Source organism: Periophthalmus magnuspinnatus, chromosome 3 (genome assembly GCF_009829125.3).
Source record: "Periophthalmus magnuspinnatus isolate fPerMag1 chromosome 3, fPerMag1.2.pri, whole genome shotgun sequence".
In the NCBI taxonomy this organism is placed as follows: domain Eukaryota; kingdom Metazoa; phylum Chordata; class Actinopteri; order Gobiiformes; family Gobiidae; genus Periophthalmus; species Periophthalmus magnuspinnatus.
In genome coordinates, this window is record NC_047128.1 from 1,760,837 (window position 1) to 1,788,828 (window position 27,992).

At 37.6% G+C, this 27,992-nt stretch overlaps 2 protein-coding genes across 3 annotated transcripts; one reads left to right on the top strand and one right to left on the bottom strand.

Annotated features, from left to right (window-relative positions):
• Nucleotides 1-100: 100 nt before the first annotated feature.
• On the bottom strand, nt 101-16,414 carry LOC117390613 (transmembrane 6 superfamily member 1-like). Its single transcript, XM_055232057.1, has 10 exons — nt 16,148-16,414; nt 15,977-16,080; nt 15,356-15,453; nt 15,155-15,258; nt 13,654-13,736; nt 10,499-10,617; nt 9,359-9,454; nt 8,464-8,556; nt 6,926-7,045; nt 101-768 (listed from the first exon to the last, which is right to left on the bottom strand). The coding sequence occupies exons 1-10, from the start codon at nt 16,237-16,239 to the stop codon at nt 571-573; spliced, it is 1,107 nt and encodes a 368-aa protein (XP_055088032.1). The 5' UTR covers nt 16,240-16,414; the 3' UTR covers nt 101-570.
• A 403-nt stretch (nt 16,415-16,817) lies between these two features.
• LOC117390196 (BTB/POZ domain-containing protein 1-like) lies at nt 16,818-27,992 on the top strand. Of its 2 annotated transcripts, none has more exons than XM_033987867.2 (8): nt 16,818-17,358; nt 19,756-19,912; nt 21,477-21,582; nt 22,094-22,291; nt 23,084-23,276; nt 23,762-23,849; nt 25,044-25,190; nt 26,811-27,992. In XM_033987867.2, the coding sequence occupies exons 1-8, from the start codon at nt 16,952-16,954 to the stop codon at nt 26,967-26,969; spliced, it is 1,455 nt and encodes a 484-aa protein (XP_033843758.1). In that variant the 5' UTR covers nt 16,818-16,951; the 3' UTR covers nt 26,970-27,992. The 2 variants fall into 2 exon arrangements, with proteins under 2 accessions (XP_033843758.1, XP_033843766.1); XM_033987875.2 differs by having other exon boundaries at nt 23,147-23,276.

The window sequence follows — 27,992 nt, forward strand, 5'->3', positions numbered from 1 at the left end:
ATGCATAGCGTAGTTCTATACAATAATGCCACAAGTAATGGAGGGAAAAACATATTTATTTCCAAAAAGGTATAAACCATAGACTGTATATATATATGGTGCAAGCATAAACTTGTCAATTTAATTTACAAGCAATGGGTTGATTGAGAAGTATCTAAGGTCACTCATTTATGTAATGTTTTATTATTTATCCTTTTATGTTGATAGCATATGTCTAACCAGCGCTTTTTGCTTAGCTTATCGTTGGCTTATCACAGTCTTTAGATTTGGTAAAACTAACTATAAATAGTATTCAAACGCCTTTAGAACAAACAAACCATTTTCAAAAGAATAGAAGCAATACAAAACAATCACATTTTATGAGTCTACAAAGAAAAACAAGAATGTAATCCACAAACACAAACATAAAATTAAATAAATTCAGAAATGGTCAAAGAAAATGAAAATTAAAAATGTTGCGTCTTCACATAGAATCAACCATATTAAAACAAGACTGAACACCATATAACTTTACATTTGGAAAATTACACTTCTTGAGTCCGACCAACTGTCTGATAACGTTAAAGACTTTTACTCGGTCTTTTTGTCAGATGTGGTTCTTGTTGACAGGAAAAATTCGGGCTGGGTGGAGCAGCGGTAGCAGAGGAGCTGAGGGACCAGAGCGTAGATCACATTCACCAAAAGGAACAGAGGCTGGCTGCTCAGAGGGACTCGAAAAGAGAAGGGGGTCCGAGTGTGGAGAGACGCTCCAATGTGAGAAAACTGGGCCTGAAAACACACAAGCAAAAAGCATAAAGGTGCTGGGTAAATTATCATAACATGGTAGCTTTTATTTTACACTATAGTTATTAAAAATCAATCCATGGATTTCAGTGTTAGGAAAAATGGCAAGAATTTGATTTCGGTGATTACATTTTTTGAATAGTGAAAAATGTCAACAGTGTAAACAGGAAGTTAAAACACATGAATAAACATTTACTAGAAGGTAAATAGACTAGAATGTTGTTGTAAGTGTCTTTATTTCAGCTTTTCAAATTCATTAAATTAAAGTTATTTTCTTTTTATTATTTATTCATGGGTTTCGCTTTTTGTTCAAAGGCACCATTTTGAGAACTTTTTTTTTAGAGTTTTTTTTTCATTTGCTATAGCATCAGTGCAGTTTTCTCATCCCTTTGAAATCCATGGATAAGTCTATACTAAAACAATTCAAAACAAACAAAAAAAATGTTAATTGTTCCCTGTATCTGAACCCATTTTTATGACATAGACAATCACTATGAAATTTAATCCACAACACACTTTAGGCATAGCGGAATACATCAGTTTCTTTTTTAAGCTTGCCCTGCACAGTTTGTTTGTTCAGTATTGGTTCAGCTGCTCACTTCTGATGAAAGACGTCTGGAGTCTGGACAATGGGGTTTAGGTTTCAATGACGCGGGCTTTGGGGTAAGTGGATTGTCTCTTCAACAGTGCTAAGCTATCAAATACTGAAATACACTAACTATAATCCACAAGGAGTCAATAAAAATAAAAATGTACATATTTACTTGGATTTCAATAGACGATAACCCATTTGAATCAGGATTTGACCACAATAACCTTACTATAGCGCTGGCGGTTTGTTGTAATACTCCCTATCAATTATAATTACATTGACACTATGATGTAATTCTAAACCATTCAACAAAAGTTTTACTATTTTTATAATTGTCATATAAACTATTTTAAAAGGTAGCAAAAGGAGCAATTAAAAAAAAAAAGAAACTTGAAATGTTCTCTTCCAAATAAGGCTACAAGTGATATTCCTGCACATTTGTGTCAGTTTTGAATCAGTTTTGTCCATTCACGTTCTGAAGCTGAACTAAAGACATTCACAGGGGACGCTTTAGCACAGACGCTCTCAAAACGTTTCACAAGTACCGCCAAAGAATAGATTTGGCTTTCCAAGTACCACCAGATCTAATTCACAGGACTATTCCAATTCTAGGTCTAATCCAGGGCTAAACCAGGTCTAAAAGTGGACTACAACACTGACACTGTAGTTGTCCAAGTACCACCTGAAGGAGCTCACGTTCCATAGTTTGAGATACACTGTTCTGGATGGATTTTTAAATAGTACTGTTAGATTATTATCATCAGGTTAATAAAAAAAATATATATATATGTTAATTTTGTAAGCATCACACATTCCTATTTCCACCATTGCAATTCTCTCTCACCAACTTTTCAGCCTAAGTCCCTAAAAACATGCCACTCGTCTCATAGCAACCACTGTTGTCAGGCCATCGCTCTGTCTCTATTTTTATCTGCTCTGAACAGCTGACATTTAAGTGAATACCACCAATAGCTCCATTCCTCCTGCTCTGAAGTCATCTCCAATCCCACTGCTGACTGACACGAAGGTCTGTTCCACACGATACCACCTTTGTGCATTATAGTCCAAGACACAGTCGCATTACATCTCCGACATGTTAGTGTCATATGAACCATCTCGTAGTTTGAGGACTTCAGGGACCAGGAGCTCGACTAAAGTAGGACTAAAGCAGGACTAAAGCAGGACTAAAGCAGGACTAAAGTAGGACTAAAGCAGGACTAAAGCAGGACTAAAGTAGGACTAAAGCAGGACTAAAGCAGGACTAAAGCAGGACTAAAGCAGGACTAAAGCAGGACTAAAGTAGGACTAAAGCAGGACTAAAGCAGGACTAAAGTAGGACTAAAGCAGGACTAAAGCAGGACTAAAGCAGGACTAAAGCAGGACTAAAGCAGGACTGAACATCTACTTTGACAATGTTTACATCCAGGCCCCAGACGGTTCTGTTTAGCTGTGCATACGACTGAAAAGTTCTTATTCTACATGCTTCTCTTTTACAGTTAATTTTTCTCACTTGCTCTAGATCAGTGTCCTTCTATGTATTTTTTTTACATGTTTTAGCGACTTTTGACCTTGGTAATTTATTTATACTATACTGTATGTACACAGAAGTACTCAATTTTCTCACTTTAGTAAAAGTATAGATACCAGAACAAAAAATACTAAAGTAAAAGTATTAAGGTACCCATTTGAAAATGTACTTAAAGATGATAAAATAAAAGTATTTTGCACAGAGTTTGAGATCTAATAAAGCTTCAAATGTAGTGATTTTGATAAAAAGTTGTGCTGTGTCTGTTTTTATCTGTATATTTTTGCTTGCTCAAACTACGAACCTCTGTTTATCTGTGCATGTGACTGATTTTATACTGCACTCTGCTCTTTTAATGTTAATTTTATGATTATTTGTAAGTATTTTTGATTTGTTGTATTGTGATTTTAATGTCTTTCTTATTCTTATTTCTACTTTGAATTACTGTGTATGAACTGTGCTATACAAATAAACTTGTCTTGCCTTGCTACAACAAGTGCATTTTTCAAGTACATTATAGGTTTCTGCACACCTGACTGGCTGACAGGTGCATTTAAGTCAAAGTAAATTATGTACAATATTGCGCTTACATTGGGGGCTAATTGTGAATGTATTTTTTCCACTGTTGTGATTGGTTGATTACTCTTAAGGGGGCGGTCCCTTAACTTATATAAGAGGCTGAACTCATAAGTGATGAAGGTCAGAGGGACGTTGTACTAATAAAAGTGAACCAAGTGTGAGACAGTGAGCGGGAGTACACTATTCCTTAGCCTATATAGATAACGTAATATCATATAGTGCTTGTAGATACCAAAATGTCCAAGGAGTTTCTACAAAAACACACTGAAACTGTGCATTACAATGTATACAGTTTTCATTAGTACTGCTCCACACAATATTAATGAGGTACAATACAATAGCTGCCTGCTGCAAGACCATAGGTTTAATCGCTTAACAATTTTTCAAAGTAAACAGAATCAGAGTATTTACAAACTGAGTATTTACGTAAAATATAATATGGAAAGGTATGTCCGCTATTCCTCATGAACATTTTTCCTCGATGATAATTTATGTGGAATCTAAAAATATTCCGGACATGTCCCACCGGGAGGAGGCCCCGGAGGAGACCCAGGACACACTTGAGGGACTATGTGTCTTGGCTGGCCTGGGAACGCCTTAGGGTCCCACCGGAGGAGCCCCCGCGACCCAGCTCTGGATAAGAGGAAGAAAATGGATGGAATGGTTGGATAAAAATATTACAATAAATTCAAGTTTTGTAGAAACCCTAAATCTCCCCAAAATCTTTGTCAAATATGCCCAAGAAGAGTACATACTGTTAATATCCCAGTGCATCAAAAAGTATGGCAATTTTACAATGTAATATAAACTATAATTATAAATAATATTGAATGACTTGCTCTAGATCAATGTCAGTCCGTGTCTTTTTACTTGTCTTGGCAACTTTTAACCTCCGTAAATTACTGATACTATACTGAATATACACAGTGGTGGAAGAAGAACAACATTTTCTTACTTAAGTAAAAGTACAGGTACTGAAGCAAGAAAATACTCAAGTAAAAATAAAAGTATCACATGAAAAAATCTACTTAAATAAAAGTATGAAAGTGTCTAAAAAAGTATGAAAGTGTTTAAAAATGTACGTAAAGAGTAAAAGTATATTGCACAGAGTTTGGTATTATAAGGCTTCACTCATTTTGATAAAGAATTGTGCTGATTTTTATCTGTATATTATTGTTTGCTCAAACTATGAACTTGTTCGAAATAAACCGTCAGCCTTTTCAGCAGGTCTCAAACAATAATAAAAAATACTCAGGTTTAAAAATGTAGTGGAGTAGAAAGTACACACACCTGTTCTCAAATGTAGTGAAATAAAAGTAAATATCCATTACTACTTTTACTTTGTTACGTTTCACCGCTGTACATACACTACTATATATATTTCCTCAGTTTATATTGAATCACGTAGTTAGCAGAGGAATGTTCGGTCGTGTGTCGCTAATCCTCAGAAGGACTTTACGCCTGTCGACCACCACCTGTGTCTGCGGCGTTTACAGCCCTGACACGGTCGGACGTCCCGTAGAGGTTTGGAGAGGGGCCGTAAACACCGGGTCGACCCTCTCTCAAAGGGCAGGGGGCGGGCGGCGGCAGGTGGCCCTCCTCAGCACATTAACAACAACGCGAGGGACCACTCATGACTCTGGAGCATTTGGCAAAGTCCCAGCAATGCACGTTTCATTTTATTATTCAATCAGCACATGTCATATTTGTATTTGTGCAGTTTGGAGGGTCCCACTTTAGTGCACTCCAGCGGAATTAACTTTTATGTAAACAATAAGGCTAATGCTAAGGCTAAAGATTGGTGGTCAGCATTGTTGTAATAGTTCACAATTTATCTCATATGGAAAGTAGGAGTCACGTAAGTCAGTCACAGTAATCATTATATCAACTTATTAAATGAAAATATGAAAGCAAGAACAATATTTTTGGGTGTGTGTGTACAAGTTTTCTGTTGCCTTAGTCGTAATATGATGAGATTTAAGCTGCAGAGGGTAGAAAACGTGACTTCTATGGCTAATTACTGGTTTGTTCTCTTATTCATTTGTTGCAGCTCAGGCCTTTTCAATGAAACAGTCGATTTAAAATGGGTTTACTCGGATTATCCCTCATTATTGTTATTGTGTCAGTGGAAAAAAAATGTTTCAATGTTATCGTTTATCATAATATTTCTCCGTAGCGTGTCAGAGTCAAATGGGAATCACCCAGGTCGCAAATAGGAAGTAGTCTGAGATGAGTTTCAAAGCTTTTTTTTTCCTGGAACGCACCATTACTCTACTGATGTTTAAATATATTTGTTTGTACTGGCTTTTTACACGAGCTGAGTGTGACTCTTATTTATATTTGCATTGTATTTGTTGTGTTCTCTTATATTTTTGCATGTTTTGTTTTATAAGCTTTCACTTTATATTGTGCAGCATTTTGGGGAGCGATGGTTGTTTTTAAATGGCCTTTATAAATAAACCTGACCTGACTTTAAAATAACATTACGTTTATGTTCTTGTGGTTTAATTTACTTATAACTGAAGGCATTTGGGCATTCTGTTTTATCATGTTTGTCTTCTCCTTTATTTTAGTTTTGATGCAGTCTCATAATCATTTATCTAGATTCGCAGCTTCTTCCATAACTTCTTGGTCCATACGAGCTCGTTGTAGTGCCAGTTATTGATTATGGAGATGCGGTTTAGATGCAGACTTCAGCCTCTGCTTTGAAACCGCTGGATCCACTATTTCACTCAAAACGCTTCATTTTATTACAGGTGATGAATTTGAATCGCATCACTGTATTCTGTATGAAAAAGTGGGTTGTCCATCGCTGTCTGTCAGAAGAAAACAGCACTGTATGAAATGTATCTATACTACTACTACAAACTTCAAAAACTGCCAGAACACCTCACCTGTTTGTTAATCATTGATACGGGAACATTTAACACCAGATCCCATGACTGCATAAGGCTAAGGACAAGTAGTCACAGCAAAAATGAGACCAGACAGAGGCTTTTAGCTGTTTTTAATGTTTTATATTGACTTGTATACTTGTTTTTTGTTAGTTTTTCTCTTTGTTTTGTATTTTAAATAGGGAAAAAGAGCACCTAAGTGATCTCAATGGTTTCCGCTGTATAAATAAACACAAAGGATCTGAGGTTGTCAGCCAGATCCCCAATAGAACTTGGGATGGAGCGTCAAAAAATGGCCGTTGTAGCAGTTGAGCAAAACTCTTATGCAGCTATATTAGCCAAACATTGTTAAAAAATAAACCAGCGTGGTGGGACAACCCGATAAACTGCAGGGTACAGGAAAATTCTATGAAGTGTGACGTCACAGTCCCGAGTTCTTTACCAGAGCGAGATACTGCCATTATTCCCGAGGGCAAAATACCTTAGAACGTCTATGCCACCTGTGCAAAAATATATAGGTGTAATTTTGTGTGTGTGCGTGGCTGGACTTACCTGTGCCAATGCTCCCGAATGAACAAGAGTCAGATCAGGCATCCACCCACATCCTGGAACGATCAGGGCGTAAAGAGCCAGAAAATAGTACGGACCAGAATATAACAGGCTCACCAGCATCTGAGAGAAACAAAATTCACTTTTTAAAGATAATATACATGGGTATCTGTCATGATTTCAGTGCCTCCTCCCTTCTATGTCCTGTGTCTCCCCCTCCTTCGTGTCCTTTGTGTGGAGACCAGTCAGTTAATCTTGCATTGTATTAACCTTTGGCTCAGTTTAATCAAGCAATTCACTTTTTGCTAAACCTGCTTTTTGGATTAACTTAACTGCTAATACCTACCTCCGCTCCAGACCCAAATCCTAACCTAGCTGCCTCCACTGCCCTGTTCCCTGGACCTTCAACTAAACTCTGAAACACTTTTGCACAACTTGTCAGAGTGATGTGAGTGAGTGTTGCCATAGTAATTAACAGTTCAAAGCTAAATATTATATCGTTTGAAAGGTAAATAGTCCTCAAAATGGAGCCTATAAACAGGAAGCTGAAACCCATCAATCCATACAGAAAAACATACACAGAAAAACTCGCTAAAACAATTCTATTAGGTCTAGCTACAAAATGCTGTAAAATGTCACGCAGCAACTAGCACTCTATTGTGTTTATAAGCACAAAAGTCGCTGGGTGATATAAATATAAATAATCATATTTGCTATAGTTTCTATTCAGTTTTAATCTTGTGTTTTTTAAAGGGCCCATATTACACTATTTTCTGATCTGTGTTATAGAGTTGTTTCCTCATCACAAACAGACCTGGAGTTGTGTTTTGTTTCATTCACACATGTTTAACACACAAACCCTGCATATTTAGGCTGAGTTCTTCTCTCAAACTGAGAAAACTCTGTTCCCCCTTGTGATGTCATGCAGCAATACAGGAAGTGCTCGGCATGCACCTTCACTAGACTCATTTGTATAATTTCAGCCGTGGAATTTCCAATGTCAACGGAACAAAAGGTAAAAGGTAACTGTTAACTTCAAAGCTACCACTTCATGACATCACAAGGTGGAACAGAGCATTTTGAGCTTTGGAGATATAGACTAATAATAAAGTGACTCAAACATGTGCAACTGAAACACAAATCTAGGTATGTTTGATGAGGATGATGAGGTAACAACATTATAACATGACTTAAGGCTCAAGAGTCACTTTTGCATAATATAGGACCTTTAAACTATTTTATATCTTGTTTATGATACGTTAAGACTAAATTCAAAGGCAAAGACAGTATTTTTGGTCTCTTTGAATGTCTATTTATTTGCAGAAACTGACAATAAATCTTCTGGAATATAGCCTAAGTGAAAATAACTCTTAGCTAAAAATACAAAAAAACAAATCTACAAATGTTAAAATTATGATTTGCTGAAGAATAAGCTACTGAATACAAAAGCCTGAGTTACTACAACAGGGATATGATGCAATGTTTGAAATATAGGATCGTTTTAGGCGGTGCAAATCAAAGTATGTTGGTTAATGTTTTACCTGCACTTTTGGATAAGCTGTGGGATCTTTGAGGTACGGTTCAAACTGCAGAGCGTAGTCCTGACACCACTGACCAGAGCAATCCAAGGCAATCTAAAAATACACACAGTCAAATGCACACTAATACAATCATGTATTAAAGGTATTAATCAGGTTAAAGGAGCACTATGTAACTTTATTTTTTCTGATGGAGGGACCTTCTTGTCTTGTGTTTGCTTCAGTGGTGGATGAATTTTGTTACATAAGTAAAAGTACAGATGCAGAGTTAAATAGTTACTCAAGTAAAAGTATCAAATAAAAAATCTACTCTAGTAAAAATATTTAAGTACCCATTTAAAAATGTACTTTAAGCATAAAAAGTTAAAGTATTTCACACAAGTGTTGTTATTTCTTATGAATTTTGTGTATTTATTTTTGTTTGCTCAAAGCTGAAGCTTGAACTCAAAAACCACAAACATGGTCAAATGAACCTCTCAAATCATATGAAAAGTGCTTTTTACTTTTCAGTCCAGTTCAAAAATGTAGTGGAGTCGAAAGTCAAACATGTATCCACTATAAAATTTAAATACAGATACCTAAAAACTCTACTTAAGCACAGACTTCAGTACTTGTACTTCGTTACCTTCCACCACTGGTTTACTTTGCCTGGAATGCTCCATAGTATGTATATCAGGAAATATTACAGATGAGATCTGTGGAGAGCCAAGCCCACTGGAATGCCTTTATTTCAAGGATTTTTTAAACAACAGACACAGATACATTTACACACTGCACTGCCATACTGTGGAACATTCGAGGCAATGTCATAACATCTCCATGGAGACAACTTCCAATGGAAATGTTACACACACACACATACATTTAAATTTGATTGGGTTAAATAAAAGTTTCTTACCAGTCCTCTAAAAACACAGAAGGCAAACGCAGGAATGAGGTAGATCACAAATAACATGTCCGTTGGTCGCTGGGACAAACGTTTCCTTTGAGTCTCCTGAAAACAAAAATCAACAGGATTCATTATTATCATTACAATAAGAATGTAATTTGAGTTGGGATCAGTATTACAGTTTTTTTTGTTGTATAGTCCTGGTAAAGTGTTCTTAGTCTAATTTGTATAGTTTTTGTGTAGTCTTTATGAGTATTATAGTAAGCTACTGAGTAATATACATGTTCAAGTAAAATGTATGTAATGTATGTCAAGTATCTAAGTATCATATATGTAGCTATAGGTAGGAAAATAAATTGTTTCCTGAGGTAGTGACACTTGCAAGAACATAGTATTAGTGAAGACGGTGGTAAATTGAATATTTTTACATTTTATACATTTTTTTGGTTTGGTGGTCTGTCCCATTTATTACCATTTTAAAGATTGTTTTTTTAATGTATAAAATACTGAGCAATGAACTACCTTATTGAGTTGAAATACATAATAATAAATGTATTTAAAGTCATAAATGTACTGTTTGTAATGTTTTCGCCCCTCAGCAGCATATACGTATTGACACTTTGCACTGACATCAAGCTGTTCAGCCGTTACCATGGAGACACAATGCAAATGATGGCAATAGATTCCCAAAAAAGTTTTAGCATAGTCTGAAAACTCAAGAAAAACGCAAAAAAGGATATAAAGAAGACATTTTCAGGAGCCTGTGATCAATATGAGCGTTTATTTATAACTGAGTACTTCATAAACTGCCTGAATATCTCACTTGTTTGTTGTTGATACGGGAACTTTTCAAACAACATCTCATGATTGTCTATGTCTAAAAAAATGGCCGCACTAGAACTGAAATGCGGGAAAGTGCTTTTGGTTATTTTGCTTCCCAAACACGGAATACATTTCAAGGACAAGCAAAACTGGATAGATTGGGGCCACAAATGCACGTTAATAATCTCACCTGCTCCTGTTTTTAATGTTTTAAATGGACCTGTGTAGTTATTTGTTTTGTTTGTATTGTTCTGTATTTTAACTGTATAAATCAAGATAAAAGAATGGAATGAATCAAATGTAAGTTTTCGATTTTGTATAACTCACAGTGGTTAGTGTCTGTTGGGTGGACGGCTGGCTGAAGATGCGGAAACAAGCCCAAACTGCGATAAAGATGTACCCCCCATAGAGCAGAGAGAGAGGGCCCACGTAAAGCCCATATTTACCTGGGAAAAAAATCACAAATATTGACTATCGTTAGAACAGCATTGTCATAAACATACAAAATAAAAACACACACATTTTGAACTTTGAATCATCACTTACTATATCAGAGACACAATTATCGTGCAGCTTTTTTTTTTTTAATTAAGGACAATAAAATAAAACATGAAACAATACAATAATAATAAACGTGAAAACAAAACACAAATACCTAAAACATAAAACAACCATGGTCACAACCCACTAACCACGCCCCTTTTCCTTTAACACACAAAAACCTTAAACATAGCATTAAAAAAAAGCATAAATAAACCCAAATACATAATCCCCCCCCCCCCCCCTTTTTTTTCATTATTAATAACACTTTAATAAAACTTTAAGCCACTACTTTAAGTCACCAGAATTATTTTTTTACCATTTCATTTTTTATCTTTTCACAGTGATCTTAAAGCATGTACCGTAAATTTCGGATTATAAGCCGCTACTTTTTTTCCACGCTTTGAACCCTGCGGCTTTTACAGCAGTGCGGCTTATATATGGAATTTTACTGGATAACGGCCCCTGGGGGGCGCTCTCTAGCTGTAAACGTAAAAGTGAGACAGACGTGGGGAAAGATTCTGCTCTGAAGAATTCACTAGTTTTGATTTTGAACGATCATTTTGCGCATCATGAAATGGATATGATGCAGTTTTTAAGATAAAGAAACAGAAAGGAAACAGAGCAGGGGTCGGCCTTTAACACGCAAAGAGCCATTTGGACCCACTTTCCACATAAAATAAAACACTGGGAGCCGCAAATACTTTTTGACATCTAAAATGAAGATAACACTGTATAATAACAATAATGTAACGGAATAATGTAGGTTTTACTTTCACGGACAAGCCTTCTACACGTGGCAGATAAATATGGCAAAAACAACTTAAGTGCATTAAAAAAATACAACTCACCAAACCGCTGCATCATGCATCGCGCTGATTATGTGATTATGTCTACTCTGCTCCGCAGTTTCTTTAAAAAAACAACAACAAAAAAACTCGTAGCGTATCGTTTAATCCCAGGTGCTTATTCTCCATGTGCCAAAGCAGTTTTGAAGGTTTCATTGCCTTATTTGCTTTTCCCGTATGTTACGTAGAGCGGACTCTGTGCGTGAGTCACCTGCAGCGACAAACCCAGATTTTAAGTAGGCATTGTCTGTTAAATTTATCTTTCTTTTTCTTGGAGGTCGTAGTCTCCTCTTCTGGCTCCTCAGTTGTCCTTTTCCCCTTTGTTAAAAAGATCTCCAAAGACTTTTGTTTTGGCTCATTTTCACTCGCTTGTGGCTCTAGTTTTGTGCGTCGTGTCTGATGTGTTATACGTGATACGTCATCACAGAGACAAGAGCAGATAATAAACTTGCTACTACATCAAATAGATTTCTGTGGCGATTTCCAGCAGGATTTTCATGATACATCTACGGACGAGCTTATTAGTGTGTCATTAGGGACGGGCCAAAGTTGCTCCTGACCCCTGTGCGCACAACGTCTGAAAATCAGGGCTGTTTACGCAGGACTGTGAGCTGTGTCTGTGTCAGTTCCCAAGCCACGCAGAGCCGCAGTATAAGGCTGAAAGAGGCGCATACGGCTCCGGAGCCGCGAGTTGCTGACCCCTGAAATAGAGCCACTGCACGTAAGCTCGACATCAATGAATCCAACTTGGTCAATGTAAAAAGACGACAAAAGTTTTCAGAGGAAATAAAAGCAGATTTTCCGTGTTGGTGCAGCTTTATTTTCTAAACCTGCAGATGTGTTCATCCCGTGTTGTTGTCGTGTTGGTGCCAATTTTCAGGCACAGTTTAAAAAAAAAGCGTGTCGGTGCACCGTCTTTCTGTGTAAATGTCTCATGTTACAATATGAAAACCTGCGGCTTTTATTCAGGTGCGGCTTATATATGGACAAAATTGATTTTCTCTTCAAATTTAGCTGGTGCGGCTTATATCAAGGTGCGCTCTGTAGTCCGAAATTTACGGGTACTAGGATTTTTTTTTTTTTTTTTTTTTTTTCAGCATTTTTAAAAGAAAAAATAAACAATTTAACGTGCGTTTTTCTCATATAAATTTTGCAAGGCTGTAGAAAACGCAGTTATAGTTTTATCTCGCCCAACAGCCTTTTCAGATTACAAAAAAACTACAAAAAAAACCAAGTAGCTGTGTCTAATACTTAGTAGGGTTGTCAAAAGTATCAAAAATCAGATACTAATCGACACTAAAACTAGTATCGAAACTAGATACTCGTTTGAGCAGGTATCAATACTAATAAAGTCACAATCACAGGGCAGAAATGAATCTTTCCTGAATAGCTTTAGAATGATCTTGAGCTGTATTAGAACAAGTAAAAGACCAAATAAACTCCTACCTGGACACTGAGGGAGTACACAGATATAAGTACACATGAGAATATAAAAGGAAGTACTACCACTTAATGTTTAAAATCACTTTCTATTGTTTTAGTTAAACTGTAGATTATACCTTGCAATTCTCAAACTGTGGATGATACTTCCTGAACTCTTGCATGAGGAAAAAAAAATATTATGTCGAACTATTGTGTTGATTTGTTACAAGAACTAAGAACTCTTTTCCGAGACCCGAAATTAGAATTTTGCTTCATCTGAACACATTTGTTTTTGTTTTAATTTCAAAAACAATAATTAGACCTTTGCAGTGCACTATTTATTTTGCCCTTTCTTTTCGATAAACACTATATTAATTATTACAATACAGGTCTTCACACCTCGGGCTCCTCCAAAGGACTACTCCTCTGCTGCTGCAAATAATCATACTGCCTAGCCCTAAATTAGCATTACACAACACTAGTACTTAGAGATGTGTACTATAAAGTAAGTAATAGTGTAATCTACAATGGGAATGGTATAATGTGTCCCAAAAATAAAGCATTAGTCAGAGTCTATTGTTGTAAATGTTTGGGAGAATGCCCTGATTGGTTTGGGCGGGGTCTCTACGGACTCCCCCTCTAAATACATCCCATTATTTTTAGTGTTCTTACCAACAGTGTTCCCGAGAATGTAGACTATGGCACGCATGAGAAAGGATCCCACCCAGTACAGGCCGATGGATCGGTAACTGTCCCTGCCATTGTCAAAGGAACATGGACAATATGTTGACAGAGAGGATTAACAAAGACACGTGTCATACAGAGAGAGGTGAGATGGACAGAGGGAGGGAGAGAGAGAGGGGGGAGAGAAAGAGAAAAGAGGGAACGCTGAGCACAGAGGGATAAGGGGAAGACGGGGAGAGAGAGACAAAGGGAAGATAGAGACAGAGGGACGGGAGAGACAGAGGTGTGGACTGAAAAATGTGGAAGGAACAGACAGAGAGAGGAAGATAAGAGAGAAAAAGGGAGAGAGCAGGAGCAGGAGAGAGAGAAAAGGGAAGACAGAGAGAAAGAAAGAGAGAGACAAAGGGAAGACAGAGACAGAGGGAGGGGAGAGACAGAGGTGTAGACTGTAAAATGGAAGGAACAGACAGAGAGAGGAAGATAAGAGAGAAAAGGGGAGAGAGCAGGAGCAGGAGAGAGAGAAAGGGAAGACAGACATCGAGAGAGTGGGAGAAAGCAGAGAAAGAGAGGCAGGAGAGAAGAGCGGTAGGGGGAAAAGGAAGACAGAGACAGAGGCAGGGGAGAGACAGAGGTGTAGACTGCAAAATGGAAGGAACAGACAGAGAGAGGAAGATAAGAGAGAAAAAGGGAGAGAGCAGGAGAGAGAGAAAAGGGAAGACAGAGAGAAAGAAAGAGAGAGACAAGAGGGAAGACAGAGACAGACGGAGGGGAGAGACAGAGGTGTAGACTGTAAAATGGAAGGAACAGACAGAGAGAGGAAGATAAGAGAGAAAAAGGGAGAGAGCAGGAGCAGGAGAGAGAGAAAAGGGAAGACAGAGAGAAAGAAAGAGAAAGACAAGAGGGAAGACGGACATCGAGAGAGTGGGAGAAAGCAGAGAAAGAGAGGCAGGAGAGAAGAGCGGGAGGGGGAAAAGGAAGACAGAGACAGAGGGAGGGGAGAGAGAGAGAGAGAAAGAGAGAGTGAGAGAGAGAGGTGTAGACTGTATATATGTGGGGAAGAGACAAAGAGAGAGAGATAAGAAAGAAAAAGGGGAGAGTGGGAGAAAGAGAGAGAGAAAAGAGGGAAGATAGAGAGAGAGAGACAAGAGAAAAGAGAGAGAGGGGGGGAAAGGGAAGACAGACAGAGGGAGGGGAGAGAGAGAGAAAGAGAGGTGTAGACTGTATATATGGGAGGATCAGACGAAGACAGGGAGATAAGAGAGAAAAAAGGAAGAGCGGTAGACAGGGAGAAAGAAAGAGAAAAGAGGGAAGACAGAGAGATAGAGTGAAAGAGACAAAAGAGGGAAGACAGACACAGAGAGAGAGAGAGAGAGAGAGAGAGAGAGAGAGGGAAAGCAGAGCCAGAGAAAGAGAGACAAGAGAGAGGAGAGAGGGGGAGGGAAGGGAGAGAGTAAGAAACAGGGGGAGATTATTTTAGACGCTGACTCACCCCCATGTTATAGCGGCGATCACTAGTAGATACATGAGATAGTGTACACAACCGTCCCAATAGGAAATCATGTGACCGTGGGCTGTGTTAATGTGCGGATCTGCCTAGAAAACAAAAAAAAAAAATTAAAAATGCATATAAACATAAACATAAAAACATACACAACATACACATTTATGAACCTGCAAATCTGACACTCACCTCTTTGAGATAAAAAGTCACAAATCCATCAATTATGTTGTCTTGCTCCAAACCAATAATAAGATTGACGACGCTCAGAAATGCAAAAACGGCATACACTGCAAAACAGCAACCAGTCAATATGAAGTAGGTATTTATGAAACATCTGTAAACATCTATAAGCCTAAAAAAAAACTTCAATCTGAGTGTTAAAGGGAGGATTGAAGATTCTGAAATTAAACATAAGATCAAAATGTCCGGGATTCATTCAGTGTTATTGAGACTTAGGCTATTGTAAGCTCAAGATCTTTAACTAACATATTTTAAAAACTAAATCAGATTTCATCAAACAAAAACAAAAAAAAATACAAGAAAAAAACCATTGTATTTAAAATTGATTAAATAAGGTGAGGATTTCTTTAAGCCGTTCTCTTTAAGCCTTAAGATAAAGCAGATAAAGTAAATATTGAACTAAATCCAGGATAGAAAGTCTAGAAATAACAGGACTGTGGTGGTGTCATGAGTAAATACATCCATTGCCAGTGATTTTGTGAATGGGACTTGACTGACGTGACTACTTTTTGCTTTTCTGAAATGTGCATGCTGTTTAACTGAAAAAAAGTAGTAACGTTTGATTCATACCATAAAAGAGAGGATCTGATGGCGCCTTCTTGTTGAGGATAAACTGTCCTGAGATGCATAAAGTTACAAAAGTGGCACACCCAGCGTAGAACAGCGCCTCAGCACTAAAACAATACAAGAAAACACCAAAACATATGCAACTCCAAGCATTCCTCAAGATGTCAAACTCACCTGTCGTTGCAAATGAGTGAATTACATAAGTAGCAAATTGGGATGGACGTAAGGGAAAACACAAAAACCCCGGTCCCCGCAGACGCACTCATATTGGAGCCAACTGTCTCCGCCTTGGTAATAGAAAAGTAACTAATGACCTAAAATGAAAACTATTGATCACATTTTGCGGTTTGTGGCAGAAGTCATAGTCGCAGCGAACAATAACGTGCAGGAAGAGGCTTTTGTTCTGCAGGAGACATGCTCGGGTTTGATGGTCTGGTCTGGATTCACGCTGACTTTACCGGGACTTCACGCCCCCACGCGCCCCCACGCGCCCCCTCCTCCTCCTCCTCCTCCTCCTCCTGCTCGTGCGCGTTTCATGAGGACAATGCTATTTCTGGTTGACAAATGAAGGCTCAATAAACAGCTTTTAAATATTTTAATTTGAGTTAATATTACTAATTAAGTGTCCATGAAAGTGCAACTGATAAACATATAATAAATTAGCCTTTTTATTTGATGTTGATTGTAAATAGTCAATAGGTCAGGAATGGGAAAGTAGTTAGGTTTCTTTTTTTATTCATTATTTTATTTTATTATTAGTTTTCTGTCCTCGTCACCTTGTTGCTGTTGTTGTTGTTGGTACAAATAAAGATTGATTCAAAACAGCCTAAAGCCCTCTGCGCATGCGCTCTTCCGGGTGCATTAACAAAACATCGAGGAGCGATGGCGTCTGTTGAGATGGACGGGACGTAAATAAAGATCAGATTTAACGACACTACTCGGCTCGTGTCGCCGCCACTTTCTGGATAAAGAAAGTCTATGATAATGGCGTCTGCCGGGGGCGGCGGCAGTGGAGCTGGCGGCTTGGCTTCCAACCACAGTGACTCTGCCTCCTGCGGCTCCAGCGCGGCTCAGGCCACAGCTGCTCCCGGGCCGCCCGCCTCTCCCCCGGCTCACGGCCTTCACCGGGAGCCCATGTACAACTGGCAGGCCACGAAGAGCTCTCTGAAGGAGCGCTTCGCTTTCCTCTTCAACAACGAGCTGCTCAGTGACGTGCGCTTCATAGTGGGCAAAGGCAGACAGGCTCAGAGGATACCCGCTCATAAGTTCGTCCTGGCAGCGGGCAGTGCCGTGTTTGATGCCATGTTCAACGGAGGGATGGCCACCACTTCAGCCGAGATAGAGCTGCCCGACGTGGAGCCCGCCGCCTTCTTAGCCCTGCTCAGGTACGACACCGTAACGACACTGTACCCATGGACCAGTGGCTACGTTTATAACTACACCAAAATCCGATTATTCTGTGATTTCTGAACATTTAAGATGGTTTTAAATAGCATCTAAACCACAAAATTTGATGTAAGTTATCAGAGGGACTATGATCAGAAAGACTGAGGTGAGTTTGCTGTTTACATACCAGTGACAATGCAATTCAACTGCACAGATACACAACAGAATATGTTTAAAATTACAGTGATTGTTTCACTTATGAAAGTCAAAAAATGTGCACCAGGCCCTGTATTCCCCTGTCTCCACTGCTGTTTTATTAGAACATTATCTGAAGATTTTTAAGTTTTGTAAATGATCACATATAGTGCTTTTCCACCTTCAAGCCACTCAAATCTCTGTACATTTAGTAACCACACACCCACTCACACATACATTCATACACCGTTGTAAGCAGATAATGGGGGCGAGAGGGTTAACCTTTGGGTCAGTGGATCTGACCATTCTACCAATGATGTTTATGTCAAGAGCGGGATTCTAACCTCAAGTCTTCAGATCAGTGGACAAACACTCCCCTGCTAAGTTTTCTTATACAGCAATTCTCCACCTAGTGATAAAAATGTCATGAATGTCATGAATTACAGACTGCAGCTGTCTCATTTTTGTGTTTTAGCCAAGGAATTACCCTCATAAATTTTTTGTCATGAATAACTTATGAACTGCCTGTACAACTCATATTTTACAGCTGCGGTTAAAATATCTGACAAGAAGATTAGGATGGGTGTGTCTAAGCGTTGTAGCAAAAAATAAAACAATTGAGAAAAGTGTATGATGAGTAATGTTGTGTATGTATAGTACAGTGACAGGAGATGTTGATTTTACCTTTTACATGGTGAGGATGGCTACGAGACAGACAGCCCCATGTCTTAGATGTTTTCTTGGGATAGGCTTCCATCTGACTGGAGTCGAACACCATGGATGACGTCACACTCACTTAGTCGACTTCTTTATACAGTCTGTGCTATTTCCTGTATTTACCACAGAAGCATCAAGTGACTTGTCTTGTAGGCTGCTTTACTTCTTTTTTCCAGACAGTAAGGGAAGTTTACGCCCCCTACTGTCTGACATCTTCTCTAGGACTGGTGTATGCTCCATGGACCTCGTTTGCAAATCTCAGTAGTATCTCTGATCCAGCAGTGGTATTTGTTGCCATCAGCACAGATGGCCCTGGCATTGTTCTAGTTGAGATTTGCAAACAAAGTCCGAGGATGTCCAAGGAGCATAGATTGTGACGAGGGAGCGTACACACTATTACACACATGGGAAGCAGTCCTAGAGATAACGTCAGACAGTAAGCTTCCCATACTGTCTGGCAAAACCAAACAAAGCAGCCTACACAACACATCACTACACCATCACGTGACACTTCTGAGAAAGATACAGGAAGGAGTCAAACAAACCCAAAAAGAATCGCTTGTCAAATCAGATAACAGAAACTTTATCAGAGCAGCTAAATCAGAGAGGCCAAACCGATTCTGAATGTTTTAGTTGAAGAACGATTAAAGATTATAAACTGACTATAAACCAGCACAAGACGCAAAAGATCTAGGCTGTAGCACATAAGTAAGGTGAGTTCTTAGTAGGGCTGAGTGATTTAGGAAGAATATTGTGATTTTCCTGACAAATATTGGGATTGGGATTAGATTTGCACATTTCAAAGTTCACATTTTAAACATGTCCAGAAGAATTGACAAAACAAACTAAAATATGAATCACATTTCAGAACATGTTTGTATTGTATAGAAATTATGGTACTTCAGAAACTGCAGTATTTGTGATTTGTGATTAATCTTACAGCCCAAATAGTTAGCCATGACACTTATGCTGTATGTTTCTACCCCTGCTCCACTTCTACTTCACTCTGCAGAAATGCCTATCACGATAATTACTTTTCGGCTCATCATTCAAATATATATTTTTGGGGGCAATATTTATAATGTGTATAGTTTTTTTGCACTACTGTACTGGGAGGTTTTTTGTTATTTTTTTGGCTATAGAATAAGATTTAACATGTAAATGGTTGAATTATTATTGAATAATTTCTATGACTTATTACAGATGCAAACTAAGTACTAAAGTGTTTCATTCTACTGTTTATTTATTGCAGCTCATGTTTTTTAACGATATTGTAGACTTAGAATAGTTTTTGTGGTTTAAATCTGCCCTTGGGTTGTTGTGTCAGTGGTATAAATTTGTTTCAAAATGATTGTTTATTTCAAAATTTGTTATCGTGACAGGCCTAACTGCAGAGCCAAATACATCTTAAAAAAAAAAAAATACAACATACACAGACCTATTACTGGGAATGTCCTTGATGAGATAACATCTTGTTGTTTTAGGTTTCTGTATTCTGACGAGGTCCATATTGGTCCAGAGACTGTTATGACGACACTGTACACGGCAAAGAAGTACGCCGTCCCTGCACTGGAAAGTCACTGTGTGGAGTTTCTCACCAAACATCTCAGAGCCGACAACGCTTTCATGCTTCTCACTCAGGTAATGAGTTTGAACTCATGTTGTAATGTTGTTGCATCCTCAAACAAAGACCTGGAGTTGTGTTGTTTCATTGACACATGTTTGAGTCACACTTTATTATTACTCTGTCTCCATCTCCAAAGATCAAAATGCTCTGTTCCATCTTGTGATTTCATGAATTGATACTTTATAAGTTAACAGCTACTTTTTACTTTTGTTTAGTAGAGATGGGCAACTCCAGGCCTGAAATTATCCAGATGATTCTAGTGAATGCGTCAACACAGTGGAGCACTTCCTGTATTACCACATGACATCACAAAGTGTTTTCAGTTTGAGAGAAGAACTCAGTCTAAATATACAGAGTTTGTGTGTTAAACATGTGTGAATGAAACAAAACACAACTCCAGGTCTGTTTGTGATGAGGAAACAACATTATAACATAGATTTTAAAAATTGCGTAATATGGGCCCTTTAAAATTGACAACATTTGACATGAAAATCTATGCAACGTCCTTTAAACTGTGTATTATTTGGGAGCAAACATATATTACAAAGCGTTACATTTTGTGATATCATATGGAATTGAAAAGGTTTTTCAAACTATAACATAATTAGACTTTCTGTGGATTGTGACTTGTGGTGACGATAACAGATTTTGAAGTGCAATATATTGCTGAAGTAAATGTAGACGATAAATGATAATGTTGAACCAAACCATAAAACAGAATTATCTCAAAAAAGTATTATAAATAGACAATACAACAGAATAAATAATAGAAAGTAACACTTACTAGTAGTAGTAGTAGTAGTAGTAGTAGTAGTAGTAGTAGTAGTAGTAGTAGTAGTAGTAGTAGTAGTAGTAGTAGTAGTAGTAGACTTGCATCTATAATGATTCATGGAAGTTCATAATTCATCTTCCTTTAGATCAGATCTTATAGTACAGAAAAATAACCAAACTTTTCCCAGTATTGAAAAGCTTGTGACAGGCCTAATCGTGGGTATATTTTCTCTGGAAAAGTGGAAATATTTTTGTTATTTTTCTTGTTACGCAATAAGATTTGAGCTGTAGAGGTGAATAACTCACTTCTAAGGCTAATTATTGGTTCAGCTTATGCTTTTTAATGATACTGTCTATTTAAAAATGGTTCACTGGGATTAACCTGCTGGATTTAAAATTTTTTTATGCAATATTTATCTGTAGCAATATATAGTTTCAAAATGTGTTATTGTGACAGGCCTATTCTCTTAAAGTTAAGAAAAAGCTGTTTTGACTCAAATTTCTGAGCGAACTGGTTCTGGCTTGATCAGGTTTTGTGTTTATTCCAACTATGTAAACTATTTTCAGAACTTTTCTATCAGTGCCTTTTGAATTCAGCATGAAAATATAGTTACTGGGGTTACTGTTTTGCCAGTGTAATGATTTCAATATAATTATGTAATCGATATCATTTTATTGAAAATTATGTTTAATTTTTGTTTCACATAAAGCTTTTTTTTCCTCAGTTAGATGTTGAAATGGACAACTCTAAACAACTCGAATGAATCCCAGTTTTAACTCTATATTTTTGCTGTTGTCTTTGTACAGGCCAGATTATTTGACGAGCCTCAACTTGCAAGCCTCTGTTTGGACACTATAGACAAAAGCACTGGAGATGCAATAAATGCAGAAGGTTTCACAGATATCGACCTTGGTAAGAGTTTTAGTCATAATTTTTGGTTTGTTTAGGACGATATTGACAGTAATTTAACCACAAAAGGGCCAAAAAATTGCATCTTGTTTGACAGTATACTTCAGATTCATATTCAGATCTTGCATAGCTTCAGAACAACTATTTGGTATTATCTTTTCAAACAACATATTGCTCACTTCTAGTTTGACATATGTTTTTGTATGTGTCACCTTTGATAATTGGTTAAATCAGACCTATGATGCAAAATGGAAAAAAAAATTGCTAGTGTGATCTGCAGCTATCCACTGAATGACTCTTTGTTGTGATGTTGTTTACGGCGACGTCAGTGCCCATTTGGCAACACAGTTTTCTAGACTTGTTTCTTTTATTAAGTCGTTTTAGATGAATATTGTGATTTAATCTATGCTAATTATAACATAATGATCCACGGGGGTTATAGGTTATAACAATAGAGCAGACACAAGTACAATAGGTCAGCTTTAAGGCTCATATCGTTTCTTTGTTTGTATAGACACTTTATGTGCAGTGTTGGAGCGGGACACTCTGAGCATCAGGGAGAACCGTCTGTTTGGAGCAGTGGTTCGCTGGGCTGAGGCCGAGTGCTACAGACAACAGCTTCCTCTCACTTCCGAAAACAAGCAGAAAGTTTTGGGAAAAGCTCTGCCGCTCATACGCTTCCCGCTCATGACTGTGGAGGAGTTCGCTGCAGGTAAGTTTTTAAAAATCAGTTCATGTTTAATTTTAGGTTATGGGCCTCATTCACTTCTTCATCCATTTCCAAGCCCAGTCGCACCATCACTTACCAACTTTGTTTTATTTTTACTTTTATCAAAACTTTTCTCCTTCATCAAGCTTTATTCATTTATTAAGCCTTTCCATCATCGTCACCAACATCTTCTTAATATTAAAGGTGCACTGTGTAGCTTTTCTCAGGGAGAGTACACCACCTGCTCGTATGTCGTCTCCGTGGTGATGATGTTGCTTCACCTAGAATGTTCCTCAGTCTTGTCTCTCTCGTTTCATGTTCATTTGCAGCTGTGGTGTTACCCACTTGTCTCCATGGAGATGTGAGTTTTATTCCATACTGTAGAATATTCCAGGTAAAGCAGATAACATCTCCGTGGAGACAAGCAGGTGGCAGACACTCCACCAGATAAGTTACATAGTGCACCTTTAATATTTTTGTCTCGCATAGTTTGTTTATTTTTCTTCTACTGGGGTCAGATATTTTGAATTATTAGCATATTATTAGCACATTAGCATATTGTTAGCATATTTTTTGTACTTACTGTTTTCTAGCCAGTAAACCTATAAAAAAGAGTTTAATTATAATTTCCTAATAAAAGTACAATCAGTGTCGTGACAGTTAAATGCCCTGCCAGTTAAGACATTGGCGTCGTCTCAGATTTTGTGAATGAGGCCCATCTCCTCAAAGTTACTGTTATAACCAAAGTACTGCAGCTTCCATCCACAGACACACATATTCTCTCTTGTGCGACAGGGCCTGCCCAGTCTGGGATATTGTTCGATCGGGAGGTGGTAAATCTGTTTTTACACTTTACAGTAAACCCCAAACCGAGAGTCGAGTACATAGACCGGCCACGCTGCTGCCTCCGCGGAGAGGAGAGCAGCATTAACAGGTTCCAGCAGGTGGAGAGCCGATGGGGGTACAGCGGCACCAGCGACCGGATAAGGTGAGTTTAAAACTATTTGAGCTGTTCCTGTAGTACTGTAAAAGTGCTTTGAGTGGCTTGAATTTGGAAAAGCGCTATATAAAAATTTGACCATCTACCATTTACTGTTTAAATTTAACTACAAAAGGGCCAAAAAATCCTACACTATTCATTTTATACCGGAAGTTGCTGTGGGCGCCGCCATCGTCATTTGGGTTGTATTACTTTGTGTGGAGCTGCTGATTTTAACGGCAAATAAGTTCTATAGGGATTACAGAGCCGTTTTAAAGCTTCCCAGAGAATCGGTGCAGTGTTGACTTGTTGTCGCACATAACCATCGAGCATTTGACACAAAACAACCTACTTTATAAAATATTTTAGCGCCTTTTTCCCAAATTCTCGATTAAAAGGAACAGAATTTTCTTTTCATTTTGTATTTCTGGTTTGAATGAAGACTTTTATCAAATTCAACCATCCTAACCCTTTCTTTTGTTTCTTGTTTCTAGGTTTAATGTGAATAGAAGAATATCCATAGTTGGTTTTGGCTTATATGGTTCGATACATGGACCAACGGACTATCAGGTCAATATACAGGTAAGCTTCTGATATAGGGACGTCTTTATTTGTTGAAGATACTAGATACTTCACTGAGAGGGTGCATTTTTAACCTTAGTGACCCGGCCCCGAATAAGTGGAAAAAATGGATGGATGGAAGATACTAAAATTTACTAATAAATTACATAGCATTCATTTCAGTTCACATTTGTATAGCACGTTTAAAACAATTTCAGCTGACCAAAGTGTTTCACATAAAAGTCAACAAAAAACAAATAAGAGAACAAGAAAACACCCAGATATCCTGTCTAACTGGTATTAAATACCAGAGAGAAGAGAAGGGATTTGAAGTCTAGTCATAAACTGTGTTAATTAGAGGATCTGACAGACAGAGGGAGGCTGTTCTGTAACATTGGCCAAGGTGCTGTCACAAACAGGGATGGGACAATAAAGAATAATATACAATAATATGTAGACTATGTAATTAGTTGGATATTTATAATCATGAGAATCGCCAACAAAGATAATGGCCATTATATCACCAGAATGTGCAGAAAAAAAACAACTTATCCCTGATGATCTCTTCTGGATCACTGTTGTTTTCACTTTGAACAAAGCCCAGTACTATAACTGTTTAAATATGAAACCTATTCTATAATATCATTTCCAAAAGCATTAAAGCAGTGGTTGTTTGAGAGTCAAATATGTCACCGTGTATAACAAAATTACATTTTTATATTGAGGGGTTGTTGGTTAAACTTTTAACTAACTTCAAATGAATTGTTCTATAATTGTCTGTACGGAGAGTGTGTTCTGTGCTGGTGTGTTACATTTGCTTTTGTGTTATTGTTGCTGTTCCCTGTCCTGTAGACTGTTTAACATCAACCTGTCGAGGGACTGAAGATGGAAATTAGCCATAATTTGGCTATAATCTTTACATATTTACATTTTTAAATGTTCATTAATATATGCTACCACTTTACAAGAAAATATTAAAATTATAATGATTCATATCCATATCATTTTAAAACTGTTAGCCACTTTAATTAGTTTGAATAATTATTGTGATATAATCGTTAATGGCAATTATTTTGGCCATGATAATTGTGACACCAAATTTCAATACCATCCCATGTCACAAAAAGAATGTAGATGCTTTGTAAATAAATACATGCTGTTTTACTCTTGGCTCATTTTCTTTCTAACCTTTTGTTTCTTGTTGATTTCCCTCAGATCATGGAGAGCGACAAACGTGTGACTTTGGGTCAGAACGACACAGGGTTCAGCTGTGACGGGACAGCCACTACCTTCAGGGTCATGTTTAAGGAGCCCGTGGAAATCCTCCCCAACGTCAGCTACACAGCATGCGCCACACTCAAGGTCAGACAAGAGTGCAGTTTATTCACAAGACCACGCCGCTCTGAACGTTTCTACTGTAGTTACTAGGGATGAGACATTTTATATAATTAGGTTAATCGCCAACAAAGATAATCCACATTATATCACCAGAATGTGCAGAAAAAGGCTACTTCTCTTCTAAATCGTTGTTGTTTTCACTTATAACAAAGTACCTGTTCATAACCTGTTCATAATATTAAAATTATAATTATTCATATCCAAAACATTTTAAACTGGGAGTAACTTGAATAATTATCGTGATATTATTGTTGATTATTTTGTCCTAGATAAACATAGTGGCTGGTATAGGCTACTTTAATCTCGTAAAAATGAAGTGTAGTTATTTCATATTGTTGGTTTAGTTATTTTATGATGACATTTACCCACAATGCACTTTGTTTTATTACTTTTGACAGTTATTATACCCACCACTGTGATCTGAACAGCAGGGTTGGCTGGACCTCAGACTTACACACCCATTTGTTTATTTATCAGGGACAATGCACATAAAAAAAACATTTACCTACACAAAGAGGTAATATGTTTGTGCCAGATTATAGCAATTTACAAAGCTATACTGGCAAAACTTCCACAGTATCTCACCTCCCTGATTCAATTGCTTTTAAATTCTATGCCCCCTCATTTAAGGCTAAGGACGAGCTGCACCAGAACTGAGATGGGAAAGAGGCTTTTAGCTGTTTTCCTTCACAAAAATGGAATACGCTCCAAGGAAAAGCAAAACTGGACACGTTGGTCACACAATTGCAATTTAATAATCTGATAACAAACTTTTATACACACACCTGCCCTTGTTTTTGATGTTTTATATGGACTTACTTGTTTTGATTGATTTTTGTTGTTGTTTCGTTTAGTTTTTTTCAGTTTGTGTTGTATTTTAAACGGGGCACCCATGGAAAAGAGAGTCCAAGTGTCTCATTGGGTCCCCCTGTATAAATAAAGATAAATAAATAAATGTATGCTCTGATAAACCAACTCAAACTAAAGAGTGTAATTCCCTTAAGTTAATTTAAACACACTATATCTGTCATCTTGTAAGTTGTTTTAACTTTTTATTACGCATATTATTAACTATAAATGTTTTGTTTTTAACTGTTTTTGTACTCAACTCAATGAAACAAAAATATATTCCTACCTTATCTTAGGGCTAACGTTATAGAGGCCTCAGATATTTACTTTTTTGGGTGTAGGGACCAAAACCTATTGTGCCTCCGCTGCAGCATCTGTTTTTTGCCAATAAAAACACCTGTAATAGAAGAATTGCAAGACAAACCCTATTAAAACCATACTGCGGTACATTCCAAAAGCAATAACATGAGACAGGTAGCAACTTACATAAAGCATATTTAATGTTCAGTTCCTTGATAATCTTTTGGATGAGAGTTGAAACCTCCCAAGGAACCATTTTGTGTAAAACAGGACCTTTTTTGCCATTCTGTGTAATGAAAATTGTAAACTAGTAGCAGACATTGGCATACCGCTCAAAACCTAGTCCAGATAATGACTTTGTGAAACTGTTACTACTATGAAACAGTCCTATTCACCACTTCATTCCTCTATTTTCTTTCCCATATCCCTCTTTAGGGTCCAGACTCTCATTACGGCACCAAAGGTTTGAAAAAAGTGACTCAGGAGTCAGTGACCGGGACCAAGACGACGTTCCTCTTCTTCAGTTCTCCTGGAAACAACAACGGCACATCAGTGGAGGACGGGCAGATCCCAGAAATCATTTACTACTCGTAAAAACCCGATGCAAACGTGACACTGACTGAACCAGGAAGACCTCAGACAGAGAGAATGGAGAAACCGGACTGCTGGAATTTTAGTGCCTCGCTATTGAAAATGATAATAGTCCCATGAACTTTAGATCGTATGTGCTGTGTCCTTGTACAGATAAATATAGATACATTAAGGCTTGCAGATCTGATCACACAGGATCCTCACCTCATTCGATTTTTACAGTTAAGCCCAAAATTATTCAGACTTTTCCATTTTATTTTCAGGTGACTTATCTACAAGTTGTACAAAAATGTGTTCTCTTTGCCACGGGAGTCGACAAAGGCGTCTACCGTCCCGCGCTCCAGGGTCTTAGGGGCTCAGAATTGCAACCACAATCTATTAATTTATATTAGGCATTTATCTTGCCCCGGGCCCCCAAATTTTCTGTGACAGGCCTGCTTTTTTCTTCTAAACTATTGCAGGCATGTGTTAATGACTCTGGTGACTCTGTATTGCTCCCTAGTGGACAAATATGAGAATGAACGATTTATTACAGCTACGTCTACCTTGCAGTGTTTACGTTGACCCTTAATGGAATTGGTGGAAGTAAAAGAACAAATGAACCTTTATGTTTACAAAAACTACAAAAAAAAATATTCAAATGTTTTTCAATGAGTACTTGTGAATTCTGGATTGTAAAACATGACATGACACATTTTTTTTACTATTACTGATTACATTTTTTGCACACATTTTCTGCAGAGTTGACGCTTCCTTGGAGTTACTTTGATGTTTTCATATTTTTCCATCTTTCACTTTTCACTTTTTGTGCTGATCAAACATGAATACATTTGGGCTTAACTGTATACTCACTGTATGTCAGCCAATGCCATTTTGTGTTGTTTTGTTGATATATTTCACTGTGCACTGATGTCCTTTGTTTCTGGCATTGTTACTCTACATATCTGTGTATTTGAACATTATGGTACATGCTGTAATTTATAAACGCATATGACATTATTGAAAATAAATTAATAATCTCAGATC

Coding starts and splice junctions, on each gene's coding strand:
- LOC117390613 (XM_055232057.1), bottom strand. CDS start 16,239: ATGAGTGCGTCTGCGGGGACCGGGGTTTTTGTGTTTTCCCTTACGTCC. Junction 15,259..15,355: donor TGACTTTTTATCTCAAAGAG/GTGAGTGTCAGA, acceptor TTTGTTTTCTAG/GCAGATCCGCACATTAACAC. Junction 13,737..15,154: donor ATCGCCGCTATAACATGGGG/GTGAGTCAGCGT, acceptor TGACAATGGCAG/GGACAGTTACCGATCCATCG.
- LOC117390196 (XM_033987867.2), top strand. CDS start 16,952: ATGATAATGGCGTCTGCCGGGGGCGGCGGCAGTGGAGCTGGCGGCTTG. Junction 21,583..22,093: donor TTTCACAGATATCGACCTTG/GTAAGAGTTTTA, acceptor TTGTTTGTATAG/ACACTTTATGTGCAGTGTTG. Junction 22,292..23,083: donor TGTGGAGGAGTTCGCTGCAG/GTAAGTTTTTAA, acceptor CTTGTGCGACAG/GGCCTGCCCAGTCTGGGATA.